The sequence below is a fragment of the Schistocerca serialis genome, chromosome 4, assembly GCF_023864345.2.
Source record: "Schistocerca serialis cubense isolate TAMUIC-IGC-003099 chromosome 4, iqSchSeri2.2, whole genome shotgun sequence".
Classification (NCBI taxonomy): domain Eukaryota; kingdom Metazoa; phylum Arthropoda; class Insecta; order Orthoptera; family Acrididae; genus Schistocerca; species Schistocerca serialis.
In genome coordinates this window covers 872,525,787-872,544,456 of record NC_064641.1, presented here as the reverse complement: position 1 = coordinate 872,544,456, position 18,670 = coordinate 872,525,787, and the positions used below count along the sequence as shown (strand labels likewise).

At 40.1% G+C, this 18,670-nt stretch overlaps 1 protein-coding gene across 4 annotated transcripts in view; it reads left to right on the top strand.

Moving 5' to 3' along the window:
- The window catches only part of LOC126473525 (solute carrier family 2, facilitated glucose transporter member 1-like), a 72,638-nt gene that overhangs the window by 40,953 nt on the left and 13,015 nt on the right, over positions 1-18,670 (top strand). The window contains exons 1-5 of one of the 4 annotated variants that reach the window (XM_050100630.1): positions 16,325-16,701; positions 17,088-17,192; positions 17,274-17,434; positions 17,804-17,928; positions 18,018-18,158. In XM_050100630.1, coding sequence (XP_049956587.1) covers positions 16,540-16,701; positions 17,088-17,192; positions 17,274-17,434; positions 17,804-17,928; positions 18,018-18,158 — 694 coding nt within the window. In that variant the 5' untranslated portion in view covers positions 16,325-16,539. Of the gene's footprint in view, positions 1-16,324; positions 16,702-17,081; positions 17,193-17,273; positions 17,435-17,803; positions 17,929-18,017; positions 18,159-18,670 lie in introns of those variants that run through there. The other 3 variants (XM_050100629.1, XM_050100628.1, XM_050100631.1) reach the window with 3 other exon arrangements.

Here is an 18,670-nt window from a genome sequence, read left to right as displayed (position 1 = left end):
GTGGTAACATTACAATAAACAGTGGCAGTTGTTAGCTAGTGACAAAGCATCATTTTGAATATAGTCTCATTAAGAGGTCATTAATCAAGTGACATGCTATTCAGAGTTGATCAGTATTATTCAGAATTATCATAAACTAGTGACATTATGTGGGACTGGTAATACATGTTTTTGGTAGCAATGCATTGCGTTGGGATCGATAATTAATTGCTGAGGCATAATACTTTTTGCTTTTGACCTATTGCTGCAAATGAGGACAGGTAACGTCATTCGTCATGAGTCAGCTGTAGCAAGATTATGTAACAAGGCAGTACATGTGATCACATTTATAAATGATAAACACAAATGGGTAAAAAATATAAAAATGCAAGTACTAGAACAGGTATAATAACTAACAGGTTTAGTAAGTATCATGAAAAGCTTCTCCTGGAAAAAATACAAAATGGATTATTGACCTGAAAGAAGAAACGCACACTATGCTGAAAAGTAGTGAACTTCGAATTAACAGGCAGTGAAGTGTGTATAAAAATGTGTTCCATAGCTGTCCTTTCCAAAACTTTCAGTCATCCTACTATGCAATGTAACACCTGCTGTCAAAGCAAACTGCAACAAATACTTAAATAACTACGTAGCATAAATACATAACTTCAACATTATCCTCATCTGTAAAGAAAAAAAACTTCATTATCCATATCATCATAACTTCACCATTATCATCACCTGTAAAGAAAAACTTCATTATTCATAATACCATATCCTTCATCATTATTCATCAGTATTCATTATCATCTGCAAAAAAATCACTTCATTACTCATTACATAACTATTCCTTATCTCTAGCATATTTCATCACTAAAACTAAGATGTGTAGTTCAGTCTGACAGCCTGCATCAATCACCTTGTATTCTGAAAGAAAAAATTAGTTAAGACTGCTATTCTATGATGAGTATAGTATATTCTTGTTAATGTTTGTTAATCCTGATCCATTTACTCTTCCTCATAAAGTTATTGCATCTCCTTTCGTTTATTCCGTAGGTGAAATTCCCATTTCTGTTGGATTGATTTCTTACATGCGTCATTTCTTTCTGAAATTGATGAACAAAGATTAATGTCTTGCATTTAAATCATATACCCACTAAATAATGACTGGTTTATAGTGACACAATTAACCATACAGCATAGCATGACAGAAAACGTAATATGTTAAAGACGTTGACAGTGTTCAGATGCAAAAATGTACACAGAATAATACAATGCAGTAGCAAAAAAAATGTGAAACAGTCACGATGTTGAGATGTCATAAGGCAAAAAAAATGTCAAAGTCGACTGGTGTGTGTTATATCTTAACTATTTCATAGTCCATACAAACAAAACTGGAGAACAGTCACATACACAAAAAATGGAAAATGTGCACGGTCTGATGTGTAACGACAAGAAAAGCGACCTGCTAACCTTACCTTGCCGGGCACTTGCCAAAAAAAAAAAAATACGATAATCATCAGTAATTAGTCACGTGAAATAATTGCATTAGTAAATGGCATCATAGTGTGTTGAATCATACAGTGGTTTCACTCAATAAACGGTTTAATGTTTGATATATGGTGATTGCCTTTCGATTTTCTGGTTCTCAAAGTTTCGACGTGTACAACATTGGGGTGAGGGATACTGCGAATCCGATATGGACCTGTGTATAGAAGTTCAAATTTACTGCACTTACCTTTTAATTTGCTGGATAAATAGTGTGTACGTACTAGTATCTTCTGTCCAACGTGAAAATCGCGGCGTGTACAAACCTGTTTTTGCTGTCTTCTCCGGCGCTCTGCGGCACGTTTGAGGTTGTTCAGCGCAATGTCAATTATTTCGTGGTGTCGTAGGCGACGACTTTTGGGAAATTCTATTAATTCTTTAATTTTGTTCGGTGGTTCAACGTTTTTCAGTATAACAGTCGGAGATAGCATAGTGGATTCATTTGGAATGGAATTAATTACATCTTGGAATGAGAGTATGTGTGTATCCCAATCAATATGTCTTTTGTGGCAGTATATTCGGCACAGTTTACCAATTTCTTTCATTAATCTTTCACAGGGGTTCGAAGAAGCGTGGTACTTGGATATATAAATCGGAGAAATGTTTCTAGCTCGTAACATGCGTGTCCATACACTACTACGAAATTGTGATCCATTGTCGGAAATTACTTTCATTACATGCCCTACATGAGATAGAAAATGTTTTATAAATGCATTTGAAACAGTTTTAGCAGTAGCTTTGCGTAACGGAGTGAAAGTAACAAATTTTGAAGTGAGCTCAACAGCGACAAAAATGTAGCAAAAACCTCTGTTAGTTCTCGGAATCGGACCAAAAATATCTACTGCGGCCATGTGTCTTAACTTAACAGGTATAATGGGATATAATGGAGGAATATGTGAAGTGGTGTCTGATTTAGCTTTCTGGCAAATTTTACAAGACGCTAAAACTCGTCGTATACGTTTCTCCATGTTGGCAAAATAACAGTTCTGTCTCAGTATAAGAAAACATTTTCGTGCTCCGTAATGTGCGTAACTTAAATGAGTGTACCAAATTAGTTTGTTAACCAGTTCGTCAGGAATGCATAATAACCAATTGTTGCTATCAGGATGAGAGCGGCGAAACAGAATGTCATTGCGCACAGTGTAATGGTTCCTAATCGTAACATTATTCTTATCTAGCCAAAGGTGTTTAATTTCTTTCCAGACATTGTCTTTGTTTTGTTCTTGTGCTATGTCCTGTAATGACGATGAAATAAAGTTTTCAAATGCAACTTGCTGAATGTACATGACACTGAAATTTGCTTTGCAGAAGTGGGTTGCTACGTCTTGCTGATTGTTGCTGAGAGAACGCGATAGTGCGTCTGCTATAACATTTTGTGTGCCGGGAATGTGAACAATCGTAAAATTAAATTCCTGTAAATACAGCTTCCATCTACTTAATCTATCGTGAGTGAATTTGGCTGAAAGCAAAAATTGTATGGCTCTATGGTCAGTGTAAACGGTGGTGTGTCTGCCATAAAGAAAATGCCTAAATCTCGTGAAAGCCCATACAACACATAATGTTTCAAGTTCTGTAACAGAATAATTTCGCTCAGCAGGTGACAAAATGCGGCTTGCAAATGCGATGTTTTTAATAACTGTTGAACCATCTTCTTCTATTTCCTGGAAAATATGTACGCCTAAAGCGGTGTTGGAACTGTCGGTAGCAATGGAAAAATTTCTAGTAAGATCGGGGTGCGATAACAGTGGAGCATTCAACAGAGCATGTTTCAGGTTCATGAATTCAGAGTGTGCTTGCTTATCCCAAGACCAAATACTGTTTTTACCTGTTAATTGACATAATCTGGGTGTGTCTAAAGCAGAGTGATGAATAAATTTACGAAAAAAGTTAATTAAGCCCAAAAAACTGCGTAATTGCTTCTTCGTCGTAGGAACACTAATGTCACGTAGAGCCTGAAGTTTTTCTGGATCAGGCGCAATGCCTTCTGCTGAAATTACGTGTCCAAGAAATTTTATGGAAGTTTTGCCAAAATGCGATTTACTGAGGTTAACTGTAAGTCCTTGTGCATGAAAAGTTTGCAGCAGTTGTTCAAGAATCAGATTGTGTTCATACCAGTTAGCTTCTGCGATAAGAATATCGTCTACGTACGTCGTAATTCTGTCCTTAAGTTCTGTCGGAAGTATTGTGTTCAAAATTAATAACATTTTCGTGAACAAAATTCTGCGTGTCAAAAGTAATGTTTGCGTTACTGTAATATGCAATTTGTGCTGTATCTGGTTAAAATCTATCGTACGTCCTGTTATTTACGGGAGGATGCTGTGGCATATCCACTATACGAACTGTTCTGTTATTTCTTACTGACGTGTTACGCTATGGATGACACCTATTGTCTGTTTCATTCATGATTATTTGTTGTTGCTGATGTTGTTGCTGCTCATAAGATCGACTGTTATTGAATGTACGCTGAAAATTGTGCTCATAATTATTTTTTACGTCTGTCGTGATAGTCATTCCTATACGGTGCATTGCGATACGAGTTGAAATTGTGTGTTGTCTGTACGTAGTTATTTCTTTGCTGCCATGCGTTACTATTTGTTGGAGCTAGGACTATACGTGCACGCGGCGAAACATTAAAGTTTGGTTGACCTTGTAGACTGCATTGTTGGTTACGTATGCTAAGCGGTTGACTTTCATGCTATTGTGGTGAAAAACGTCTATTGTTACCAAAAAATGCGTTTGCTGTTAATTTTACACATACTGATGATTACGATTTTATCCGTTATTAAAATTACGCTGGTTCTGGAGTGCCTACTGAAAATTGTCACATCCGGTAAAAGTTTGTCACATCGGGTTTTCATTACTAGTTTCTTAATACTAGGTAGAGCAATAGTTAAAGAGCAGTTTTGATAGATATAAAGGATAGTAGAAGAGAAGGCAGCAGTGCAGAAAACTAAAGATGAAACAGCACTACTACAGCTCGGGGCCCTATGCTCGCTACGGCACATATTCATTAAAGCGTAATGAATCCCCTGAGGTCATTTACGCACTGCAAATAAATTTTAGCTTTTGCGTTGCAAGCAATAGCGGAAAAATTCCAAAAGTAAATAGTTGTATCCATGTTAATTCAAGTTTCCTTATTACGGGCAATGCTGATGAAAATACAAAAATAAATTGTCGCATCTGGTTCAAAGCTAGCTTTTGCATTACAGGTAATAGCGGTGAATGTACAAAGATAAATTGTCGTATACAGTGCAAATCGTATACCTGTACGCTGTCATTATTAAATTCCTTACATTTTCTTACAAATGCAAATTGCTCGAAATCTACGTTCTCGTCACTCAGTTTGATAACACATTCAGGTTTTTGTGTGAATCTGTTCGTCTGTGTCATTTCGGATTTCAAGTTGCGTAGCTTTTCAGATTTTAAGTCGCGTGGCTTTTCGGATTTTAAGTCGCGTAGTCTCTGTAAATTGCTCACATGATACGCGCTGCGTGAGTCTGACAGATGTTCATAAAGTGGCGTCTGTTGTGGCATGTTATTAACTGAAATGTTTTTCATCTCTGTTACTTCTTGTTGTAAATTTGATAACTTCCTACGTAACGTGTTGTTAGATGAATCGATTTCATTAATTGTCTGCTGTAAATTTTGAAATTCAGGTGTTTGGATAAAAGAAACCGGTGCAGTATCGTCTGATTTATTGTCATTAGTATTTTCGATAACATCAATACGACTGGCCAATTCATCACATTTTTCAGTCAGTATTTTAACCTGATCATCGGTTTTAGAATCAGACGCATTAATCTGTTTTTGCAACTTGCGCGTAGTTTCGCTCAGTTTTTTAACATCACCTTTGATAACATCACAATCCTGTGTTAGATCTAATTGTTCGAATCTATCTGTCACTGTTTGAATATTTACTGTTTGTGTATCTGTTTTTGATTTAAGGTCAGAAATTTCATCCCGTAATTCCGCGTTCAATTGTTCTATGGTATTAATTTTGTCGGACACTGTAGTAATATTATTGTCTACATACGTCTTCGCTTTCGCGAATATTTTACGTTTGTCCTCTTGTCTTTGTGCAGTGATTGTTTCCATGACTTGTCGTTTTACTTTGTTTTGATCCTGAATAAATCTGCGGAAACGCGTATCACTGTTCTGTATGTGCTGATTAAAGCGCTCGTTCATCTGAGTGTTCTGTTGTTCGAATTTCGCGTCTATCTTTGCGTCCATAGTGCGCGAAAGTTCTACCGTCATTGCTTTAAACTCGTCCCGTAATTGTGCAGCTCTTTCAGAGCATTGTTTAGCGACTCCGCTAATTTCGTCTCTGAGTGTTTCTGTTGCGGCTGTTTGCATTTCCCTTAATTCTTGTGCAACAGACTTTATTTCTTCGCTATTTTTTCGTGAACAAGCCTCAATTTCCACGCGCAACTGTTCCTTAGTGTCATGGCACTGCGCGGCAACGTCTCTAATTTGTTCACTAAGCTGTCTGTTCTGTTCCCTAAGTTGTTTGAAATTTTCGTCATTTTTGTTCTTAGACTGTAGCATTATTGTCATAAATTGTTCCAAAGTAACATTACCTACTTTATTCTCACTACTGTTTGATGGTGTATCTACAATTGTCGCGTTTTGTGTGACCATTTGGTCATTCTGTAATTTACAAAAACGTTTATCAGTCGGATGTACATTGTCAGACACTGTTCCGGAATTAAATAAATCCGTCGTACTTTGTGTATCCTGATCACTTTCTTTAGACAAATTTGCCTGTACGTTACTTGAATTTTCCAAATCGGGTGTGTTAAGCTCTGCAGCGCTCATTACCATAGAGCATTCTGCGTCATCAATTGTCGTCAAGTTAACAGACGAGACAATTGAGTTCGTTTGTTCATCATTAAGGTGAAAGTCATCATTAGTGGTTGGAATGCACTGATTGTCAGTGAACGCAGGATTGTCATCATTACGTTGCGTATCACAATTACTATCGGTCACGTTGTTTTAAGTCGGTAATTTCATTCACAATACTTCGCGATACACTATTCACAGTCTTTCGCGGCATTTTTACAATAGTCAAAATTTTTCACAAAACAAATAAGCACAATGCAAAAGCAACACACAAATACAACAAAGCAGCAAATTGCCGTTGACCTGTAGAAAGAAAGTCACAATATTATTAAAAGCGTTGCGCCAAATCCTAATTATCTAAGCAAATAAGAGCAGATATCTGACTGTCGCTCAAAAGACTCTCAACGAAATACGATCCTGGACTGGGTGTCGCCAAGTGTAACCTCCCCACCGCAATTTTAAAAGAAAATAAAGCAATACTTAATAGAAATGGGAGCCAAGTGTAACCTCCGCACAAAGATTTGAAAGAAAAAGGACGATACTAATTAGAAATGCTGATGGACATTGCTCTATGCGTAACCTGCCCACAATGAAATGTACTGACAATGGCAACAAAAATGTGAAATTCGCAATCTGACTCAAATATAAATTCTTCACAAAATTTAAAGTCCGTTCAGTGACAAGAAAATACAATTAAACCGAAATATCGGTCTTTGGCCCTGTGTAAAACAATCAGAATTAAAGTCTTACCTCAGAATAAATGGATGTCACATATCTGCTCTTGTTGTTGCGCACCGCTTGGAGGAACTGCATTGCAAATAATAATATTCTCTTTTTTTTGTGATTCTAGTGAAATTTTTCTTCAAAAGAAGTGGAATGAAATGGGAAGTGCAACGAGATCTTCAGTTCAATAAAAAATTAAATTTTTGAAAAAAATGCTTTTGAAATAAAAATTATTATTATTGGGAGACTTGTTGGAGAATAATTACAATAAATAAAATTTTTCATTATATAATGATTATATTAATTAACAGTATACCTTATTCCTCATCTTGACCAGTGTTGCCGACCGCCTACATCACACAACCGCACTGGGCTGCTACTACTGACCGACCGCTCTGCATGACGACTACAGACTGAGTTCTGCTCTCAACTAGACAGAGCTACAGACTCGCAACGACTGACCTGACAGACTCCCAACGACAGACTACTAACACACTGAGAACCGCTCGCAACACTCGCGCGGTCAAGCGCATACTCTCTGGTCACAGATGCTACAATGCCTCGCCATCGCTGCTGCGTTACATACGTGTTTCAAACGTTTTTGCACTGTTCAATCTCCCAGTGTTTACGCTCCATACACCAGGTGAGGCGTCATTTGGCATTTATCGGTGTGATGTGGGGCTTATGAGCAGCTGCTAGACCATGAAATCCAAGCTTTCTCACCTCCCGCCTAACTGTCACAGCACTTGCAGTGGATCCTGATGCAGTTTGGAATTCCCGTGTGATGGTCTGGATAGATGTCTGCCTATTACACTTTACGACCTTCTTCAACTGTTGGCCGTCTCTGTCAGTCAACAGACGTGGTCGGCCTGTACGCTTTGTGCTGCATGTGTCCCTTCACGTTTCCACTTCACTATCACATCGGAAACAGTGGACTAGGGATGTTTATGAGTGTGGAAATATCGCGTACAGACGTGTGACTCAAGTGACACCCAATCACCTGACCATGTTCGAAGTCCGCGAGTTCTGCTTAGCGCCCCATTCTGCTCTCTAACGATGTCTAATGACATCTGTGCTCACTGCTATGGAGTACTTGTAGTGGGTGGGAGCATCATACGTCTAATATGAAAAACGTATGTTTTTGGGGGTGTCCGGATACTTTTGATCACATAGTGTACCACTCCACTTTTATTGCGCATATATCGTGTTTCAGATCGTCCTTCATTACCTGTGATAAGACTGTCTCTGTTTCTTAGCAATGTAGTATTGAAAATTGACTTTCGAAAATGAGGTAAACTTCTAAAACCACGTGAAATCATGCAAGACATCAAAGGTTTATTTTTGGAATTTTATAACGTTTTAAATGTTGGAGCAAAGTAACCCCTGGAGTGTGATACTTTGCTCCGTTTCATATAAACGTATTTTTAAGATGGAATAGTAGCTTGGACCAATGTTACCTTCTTTAAAATCTGTTACGTATTCTTATAGGTCCATACTAAACACACATTTATGTAATTTTTTGTATTAAAGGGACAAAACTAATAAAAAAAATTTGCTGCACTGAATTTTTATTTGAGAAACTAACAGAGGAACAAAAATGAACACTTTTTAGTTTTGTTTTGCTATCGAAGAAAAGGCCTACGTTTCATTACGTATGTCTGTGTATCAAAATGTCAGTGACTACACCGGCCGGGCGAAGTGGCCGAGCGGCTCTAGGCGCTTCAGTTCGGAACCGCGCGACCGCTACGGTCGCAGGTTCGATTTCTGCCTCGGGCATGGATGTGTGTGATGTCCTTAGGTTAGTTAGTAGTTCTAAGTTCTAAGGGACTAATGACCTCAGATGTTTAGTCCCATAGTGCTCAGAGCCATTTGAAACAACCAGTGACTGCACCAGGGAAATATTTTGCACAAATTCATCGCCATCGACCAGCTATGTCACTAAGAAAATCCTTCTTTCGCTTAATCGTTCTGAGGAGTTTAGATATACAGTATTTATTTACATGCTGTTTTCAGTTATCAATGATGTGTTATTTACGGTTGTACTATCTTCGTTAATACACTCCTGGAAATGGAAAAAAGAACACATTGACACCGGTGTGTCAGACCCACCATACTTGCTCCAGATACTGCGAGAGGGCTGTACAAGCAATGATCACACGCACGGCACAGCGGACACACCAGGAACCGCGGTGTTGGCCGTCGAATGGCGCTAGCTGCGCAGCATTTGTGCACCGCCGCCGGCAGTGTCAGCCAATTTGCCGTGGCATACGGAGCTCCATCGCAGTCTTTAACACTGGTAGCATGCCGCGACAGCGTGGACGTGAACCGTATGTGCAGTTGACGGACTTTGAGCGAGGGCGTATAGTGGGCATGCGGGAGGCCGGGTGGACGTACCGCCGAATTGCTCAACACGTGGGGCGTGAGGTCTCCACAGTACATCGATGTTGTCGCCAGTGGTCGGCGGAAGGTGCAGGTGCCCGTCAACCTGGGACCGGACCGCAGCGACGCACGGATGCACGCCAAGACCGTAGGATCCTACGCAGTGCCGTAGGGGACCGCACCGCCACTTCCCAGCAAATTAGGGACACTGTTGCTCCTGGGGTATCGGCGAGGACCATTCGCAACCGTCTCCATGAAGCTGGGCTACGGTCCCGCACACCGTTAGGCCGTCTTCCGCTCACGCCCCAACATCGTGCAGCCCGCCTCCAGTGGTGTCGCGACAGGCGTGAATGGAGGGACGAATGGAGACGTGTCGTCTTCAGCGATGAGAGTCGCTTCTGCCTTGGTGCCAATGATGGTCGTATGCGTGTTTGGCGCCGTGCAGGTGAGCGCCACAATCAGGACTGCATACGACCGAGGCACACAGGGCCAACACCCGGCATCATGGTGTGGGGAGCGATCTCCTACACTGGCCGTACACCACTGGTAATCGTCGAGGGGACACTGAATAGTGCACGGTACATCCAAACCGTCATCGAACCCATCGTTCTACCATTCCTAGACCGGCAAGGGAACTTGCTGTTCCAACAGGACAATGCACGTCCGCATGTATCCCGTGCCACCCAACGTGCTCTAGAAGGTGTAAGTCAACTACCCTGGCCAGCAAGATCTCCGGATCTGTCCCCCATTGAGCATGTTTGGGACTGGATGAAGCGTCGTCTCACGCGGTCTGCACGTCCAGCACGAACGCTGGTCCAACTGAGGCGCCAGGTGGAAATGGCATGGCAAGCCATTCCACAGGACTACATCCAGCATCTCTACGATCGTCTCCATGGGAGAATAGCAGCCTGCATTGCTGCGAAAGGTGGATATACACTGTACTAGTGCCGACATTGTGCATGCTCTGTTGCCTGTGTCTATGTGCCTGTGGTTCTGTCAGTGTGATCATGTGATGTATCTGACCCCAGGAATGTGTCAATAAAGTTTCCCCTTCCTGGGACAATGAATTCACGGTGTTCTTATTTCAATTTCCAGGAGTGTACTTTCAATTATACCAGAGTAATGTTTATTTTCATATTGTAAAACCACAAACATACCAATCTGCTTGCTGATTGTTTTCAGTTTTTCCTTTGGTTTTGACAGGGCCTCTTCATTCTCTGTAGATGTTGCTGACACTACCAGCTGGTTTGTTCTGTAATCTTCGTCTGAACTTTTGCCAAGAATTTGTTCTTCTAATAGGTCCTCATCGCTAGAATAATCAAGCACTGTCTAGATTTTTCTTCTTACATTGTTTACTAGTATCTGGCATTGATTTAGAAGCGTTTTCAAATGTTCAAATGGGTGTGAAGTCCTAAGCGACCAAACTGCTGAGGTCATCGGTCCCTAGACTTACACACTAACACATACACACACACACACACACACACACACACACACACACACACACACACACACGTGCGCCCGGCGGAGGACTCGAACCTCCGGTGGGAGGGACCGCGCAATCCCTGACATGGCGCCTCAAACCGCGCGGCCACTCTGCGCAGCTAGAAGCGTTTTGTGATATTTCAAGCAAGTGTTCCATTTTTTATGGATTCCGGGCTTTCTTTCAGATTTTTGATGCTGCACCAGTAATCTGCATATCGACGATGTCCTAGCTTCGTTTACCCTCGTGCCGTACTATAACAACATTAATCTCTTAGGAGTAGGCCTACTCATTTACAGCGTAATAATATTCATCCCAAGCCGAGTCAGTTCTAAAGTCAAGTAATGAAAATACTGTGGAGCTATTTTAATCCACTTTGTCAGTGGCGCAAAGTTTCTCCAGTTTTCCCAGAAAGTCACTTTTACAAGTGATTTCGATCGTATAGTGAGAAATAAAGACAATAATTAATTTCTAGATATAAATGAATATTATTTGCCTTTTGTTCAAGTAGTTTTCTGTTAGCAAAATACCACTTTTTTGATAAAAAATGTCAAAAATACGGTAGTAAACATTTGGAACAGAAGATGTCCAGATGGCTAATGGCATAATAGTTCAAACATCACCCCGTTTCTATGGGGTTTCCAAAACCGGATTTCGTAAACCGATTTCCTAATACTGCTTCTGGATGGTCATGTAAACACTTGAAGACCAATTCTGGAAATGGGCTTCTAGTTGCTGGTATTGGAATTCCGCAATCGAGTTTCGCTCCCACGTGAACGCAGCCGGTTTTGAAACGTGCTTGGCCTGTCAGGTTTCGTCTTGTTTTTAAATTTTTTTGCCTAATATGGACAGAGTCGCTTTTTGTACTGCGAAGGATAAGTAAAAATATTAGACTGAAGCTGTGCACACCTCGTCTCAATGAACAGAAATCGTTATTGTGCTGACTGGTTAAGAAACTGTAACAGCTGTTTTTCAGGCGCCATGTTTAACTGTGGTAGTAAATCCGCTTCAGACCTTAACATGTAAACACAACAGCGAAAAACGGTGTTCGAAATTCGGTTTTCGTCTTTCAGAAGAGGTGTCCTAAGTAAACTTATTGTATATAAGCTAATAGAAACTGTGAACCGTTAGAAATGATCAATCGAAACTGTTAGCAAATCTTTATTAGAATCTTCTCTGCATATAAAAGACAATATACTGACTCACTGACTCACTCATCGCCCAGTCGAAACCGCTAAGAACAGAATCTTGGAATCTGGATGTGTGGATCTTATTCTGTAGGCGTTGTATCAGAAGGGAATTTTCGAAATAGAGGATGCAGGATTTATTGAAAAATGTCGCAATTAAGGCAATTTTGAAACTAGATCCACGAAAATTGGTATTTGGTTTCTCCGTCAGAAACTAAGAAATACGTGTCCCAGCGTTTTCGGAAATTTAACCCTATGGGGATGAAATAGTGGGTGAAAGCTTTTTTGAAAATATATCATTATTAAATAACTTCTAAAGTATTTTTAAAGCTACGTGTATGAACATTGGTACTTGACTTCTCGTTTACAAATAAAATAATACGTGTTTCAGTGGTTTTTGAAACTCCCTAAGTGGGTGAAATTGGGGTGAGACTTTTTATGACAATATTTTATTATGAAAGCATTTTCAATCTAAATCTATGAAAATTTAACTTTGACTTCTCAGTCAGAAATTAAAAAAATCGTGTTCACTGGTTTTGGAAATTCAACCGCTACGGAAGTAGAAGACATCAAAGATGTTGTTGTGGTGTTCAGTCCTGAGACTGGTTTGATGCAGCTCTCCATGCTACTCTATCCTGTACAAGCCTCTTCATCTCCCAGTACCTACCGCAACCTACATCCTTCTTAATCTGCTTAGTGTATTCATCTCATGGTCTCCCTCTACGATTTTTAAAATCCACGCTGCCCTCCAATACTAAATTGGTGATCCCTTGATGCCTCAGAACGTGTTCTACCAACCGATCCCTTCTTCTAGTCAAGTTGTGCCACAAACTTCTCTTCTCCCCAATCCTATTCAATACTTCCTCATTAGTTATGTGATCTACCCATCTAATCTTCAGCATTATTCTGTAGCACCACATTTCAAAAGCTTCTATTCTCTTTTTGTCCAAACTATTTATCGTCCATGTTTCACTTCCATACATGGCTACACTCCATACAAATACTTTCAGAAATGACTTCCTGACACTTAAATCTATACTCGATGTTAACAAATTTCTCTTCTTCAGAAACGCTTTCCTTGCCATTGCAAGTCTACATTTAATATCCTCTCTACTTCGACCATCATCAGTTATTTTGCTCCCCAAGTAGCAAAACTCCTTTACTACTTTAAGTGTCTCATTTCCTAATCTAATTCCCTCAGCATCACCGGACTTAATTCGACTACACTCCATTATCCTTGTTTTGCCTTTGTCGATGCTCATCCTACATCCCCCTTCAAAACACTATCCATTCCGTTCAACTGCTCTTCCAAGTCCTTTGCTGTCTCTGACAGAATTACAACGTCATCGGCGAACCTCAAAGTTTTTATTTCTTCTCCATGGATTTTAATTTCTACTCCGAATTTTTCTTTTGTTTCCTTCACTGCTTGCTCAGTATACAGATTGAATAACATTGGGGACAGGCTACAGCCCTGTCTCACTCCCTTCCCAACCACTGCTTCCCTTTCATGCCCCTCGACGCTTATAACTGCCATCTGGTTTCCGTACAAATTGTAAATAGCCTTTCGCTCCCTGTATTTGACCCCTGCCACCTTCAGAATTTGAAAGAGATTGTTCCAGTCAACATTGTCAAAAGCTTTCTCTAAGTCTACAAATGCTAGAAACGTAGGTTTGCCCTTCCTTAATCTATCTTCTAAGATGAGTCGTAGGGTCAGTATTGCCTCACGTGTTCCAACATTTCTACGGAATCCAAACTGATCTTCCCCGAGGTCGGCTTCTACTAGTTTTTCTACTCTTCTGTAAAGAATTCGCCTTAGTATTTTGCAGCTGTGACTTATTAAACTGATAGTTCGATAATTTTCACATCTGTCAACGCCTGCTTTCTTTGGGATTGGAATTATTATATTCTACTTGAAGCCTGAGGGTATTTCGCCTGTTTCATACATCCTGCTCACCAGATGGTAGAGTTGTGCCAGGACTGGCTCTCCCAAGGCCGTCAGTAGTTCCAATGGAATGTTGTCTACTCCGGGGGCCTTGTTTCGACTCAGGTCTTTCAGTGCTCTGTCAAACTCTTCACGCAGCATCATATCTCCCATTTCATCTTCATCTACATCCTCCTCCATTTCCATAATATTGTCCTCAAGTACATCGCCCTTCTACCTTCTATATACTCGTTCCACCTTTCTGCTTTCCCTTCTTTGCTTAGAACTGGGTTTCCATCTGAGCTCTTGATATTCATGCAAGTGGTTCTCTTGTCTCTAAAGGTCTCTTTTATATTCCTGTAGGCAGTATCTATCTTACCCCTAGTGAGATCTGCCTCGACATCCTTACATTTGTACTCTAGCCATCCCTGCTTAGCCATTTTGCACTTCCTGTCGATCTCATTTTTGAGGCGTTTGTATTCCTTTTTGCCTGCTTCATTTATTGCATTTTTATATTTTCTCCTTTCATCAATTAAATTCAAAATATCTTCTGTTACCTAAGGATTTCTACTAGCCCTCGTCTTTTTACCTACTTGATCCTCTGCTGCCTTCACTACTTCATCCCTCAAAGCTACCCATTCTTCTTCTACTGTATTTCTTTCCCCCATTCCTGTCAATTGTTCCCTTATGCTCTCCCTGAAACTCTGTATAACCTCTGGTTCTTTCAGTTTATCCAGGTCCCATCTCCTTAAATTCCCACCTTTTTGCAGTTTCTTCAGTTTTAATCTATAGGTCATAACCAATAGATTGTGGTCAAAGTCCACATCTGCCGCTGGAAATGTCTTACATTTTAAAACCTGGTTCCTAAATCTCTGTCTTACCATTAGATAATCTATCTGAAACCTGTCAGTATCTCCAGGCTTCTTCCATGTATACAGCCTTCTTTTTTGAAATTTTATAATGTTTTAAAAACTGGAGCAAAGCATCATCTGGGATGGGTTACTTATTACGGAAAGATTTCATCGTGCAAGCAATTTTGAAGCTAAATCTATGAATATTTGCATTTGAATTATCCGTTAAAAATAAAAAAACACATGTCACTGTTTTTGCAAATTCACCCTCTAAGAGGATGAAATAGGGGGCGAAACGTTTTATGAAAATATTTCATTGCGAAAGCATTTTTAAAGCCAAATCTTTGAAAACTGCTGTTTGGCTTCTCGGTTAGAGATGAAAAAATACTTGTTTCATTGTTTTTGGAAATACATCCCCTAAGGGAGTGAAATAGGTTCAGACTGTCCAAACTGCTAAGAACAGAAATTTGAAGTTTGGAGATGGTGTGGTTCTTATATTGTAGACCTCGTTTAAGAAGGAACTGTCTGAAATTCCACTCCTAAGGAGGTGAAAGACTTGTTGAAAGTATGTTGCTATTGAGGCAATTTTGTAACGAGAACTACGAAAACTGGTGTTTTGATTCTTAGTCAGAAAAAAAATGTACGTGTTTCAGCAATTTTGAAATTCATCGACTAAAGGGGTGAAATAGTGGGTGAAAGTTTTTTTGAAAATAAATATTTAAAGAACCACTAAAGGATTTTTTAAGGCTATGTCTATGACAATTGGTATTTCACTTCTCAGTTAGATATAAATAGATATTTTTTAGAGGATGAAAGTTGCTATGGAAATATCTCCATAAGAACGCAAAAGGCATGATTAACAATATCTTTGGACTCCAGCTACCAGAAACGCTTTTTGGTCAGAAGTACCGTTCGTGCTTATATGGGCTCAATTTGCTTGAAAAGCTTAACACGTGCTGCAATTGGTGAAAAATATCAGAATTCGATTAAATAAAACAAAAAAACAAAAATCTCAACAAGCCATACAGTGTAGGCGAGCGAAGCAGCGGGCGCTAAGCTAGTAGGTTTCTATGCGGTATTGAATATTTTTTCAAAGGTGGAGCAAATTTACTCCTGCAGGGGTCAAATATCCGCTCTTTACGGTAATCTATTATTAACAGAATTTTCATCACTTTTATTACGACACTTTTCCTGTAAGTAGTTAAATTATACACCATAATATTTACACAAGACGCTAAGAGTCGACGTTCCATTTTCATCGACGTGCTCTGTCATCATATTGAACAGCGGCTCGGAAGACTGATTCCTATTGGTCGAGAGGCACCGACGCAGCACTGTAACAACCAATGGCGGCGAAGCTGGAAATCGACCGCTGCGCCGCCAAGAGCGGTTTATACGCGCGCACCAGCTGCAGCGTGCTCAGTCGTAGACTTTCTCTCGGTGGGGGAGTTGCTGTGGTCTTTCCGTCGTTTGGTGGAGAGACTTGGAAATTTTTATCATGGTTTGCTGAGATTAAAGAAACACCTCTTGTCTGCTGCTGTTTTGTAGTCACGAACATCTGGAAGAGAGTTTCAGCAGTCAGGTTTGAGGTGGATTTCGGCTGCGGCATATAGGGTAAAAACAGCAACCATGCCGAGCACAGCGTTTTACAGCAGCAACATGTCGCTGGATCGCGCGAAGGATCTGGTGAAAGGGTCATTGAAAGCATTGAACATCGGAGGGTCTGTGGACCATAAGGATGTCGAATCCAGACAACCCATTCTGGTTGCAGAAGATAATAGCTCGAAAGGGGTAAGCTTGTGCAAATAAATCTGCTGCAGTTTTCCTCGGCATTCGTTTGTAAAATTTGATTTACATTGTCATTTATAGAAGTCATGCTACATTTTGTATCATAATTTCGTATTACCTGCAGCTGTACTGAATTCTGAAAGTTTACATTCCTCTAAGTCCCTTGAACCTTTGTTATATACCGTACCTAACAAAAATACGGCAATGCCAGAACATATTCGTTGATAAACGTCTTTTAATTGAGGCAGAAGAGCCGTTTCTGGTACAGTGCTAGCGAAATAATTTGTTGCTCTTGTTAACTAACTAGTGTGTGAACGGTAGTGTTAACAAATAATCGTGAAAGCGTGATTTACCTTTTGTTTTACTGTCACGTACTGTGTTCACAGCAGCAGCAGGGATGGACACCATTGCTCGTCTTTGTTGGAATTATTACTGCTGTGGGTTCCTGCATTCCTGTTGGGTACAACATAGGCGTTATGAATACTCCAGCTCACGTAAGTCAAAGGGTTCGCAATGAGAACGAGAAAATGTAATTTAAAGATTTTGTGTTACAATGTTTTCTTTATCTTTTTCAGATTATCAAACAGTTCTGCAACGAGTCAGTAATGGAGACTTACGGAATCCAGATGTCTACATCTGAAATGAACACACTCTGGTCTGTCATTGTTTCGGTCTTTCTGGTGGGTGGCATGACCGGGTCTTTGACGGGCGGTTGGGTGGCTGATCGATGGGGCAGGTAAAGTGGTGGTTTTTTTTCCCCTCCAGTGTTGGCTTTTTTCTTTTTTTTCCAGTGTTGGCTTTCTTGTTACTCTGATCAGTTTCCTGTTCTGTTGCATTTGTATACTATCCTTGTAACCCCATAATTTGTCATTCTCCTTTTATAATTCTTTCCGCTACTGTACATCACTTTTTAGGCTATTATCAGCATAGCCCCTAGTGTTAAAAGCTTAAGTGTCCCCCAACATACAACCCTAATTTTTAAAATATAACCTATGAGTTCTTGCTTATGAATTGGGGTTGGATCGTTTGGAAGAAGACACTTTCTATTTTATGGATTAGTGAAGTTAATGGAGTGTGGCACTTATTCTGTCGTGGATTTTTCCAGGAAAGCTGCAGTGGTGATCAATAATGGCCAAGGACTTGTTGCAGCAGTTTTGTTCGTCTGTTCTCGTTATGCTAAATCTGTTGAAATGCTCATAGCTGCTAGACTGATTGTAGGGCTTTCCTCTGGTGAGTTAAATGTTTACATTAATAGAGGTAATTTAGTGGTAAAATCTATTTCGTGTGTAGTACACATTTATTTTTTTCCCCTCTTTCAGGTCTTACAACGACCACAGTGCCTATGTATCTCACAGAAATAGCACCTGTAGCTATCCGTGGAGCTATGGGAGTGCTTTGTCCTATAGGACTTAATGTTGGGGTCCTCCTGGGCCAGATAATGGGATTGAAAGATGTGCTTGGTGAGTTTTTTTCCTTTGATATTGCATGAAAAACTTATGAATTTTGCCTGACTTCTAATGGTTCATCATTTGTGTTGCTATTCTCTTTTATGTGCACACTGTATTCTGAAAAAAAAATTGATTTCAATAATGCAGTTCATAAAATTACCAGACATAGTTTCTGCCAATAGTTACACTGAGATCGATTTTTAAATTAAATTTATAACTGTATCAAAGTGAACTGGGGATAATGCAGCTTAACAAAGCAATCTTAATATGTACACAGCAATTTTGCTGTGGAAATTCCCATTACTATCCTGTTAACTCCCCCCCCATGAACCATGGACCTTGCCGTTGGTGGGGAGGCTTGCGTGCCTCAGCGATACAGATAGCCGTACCGTAGGTGCAACCACAACGGAGGGGTATCTGTTGAGAGGCCAGACAAACGTGTGGTTCCTGAAGAGGGGCAGCAGCCTTTTCAGTAGTTGCAAGGGCAACAGTCTGGATGATTGACTGATCTGGTCTTGTAACAA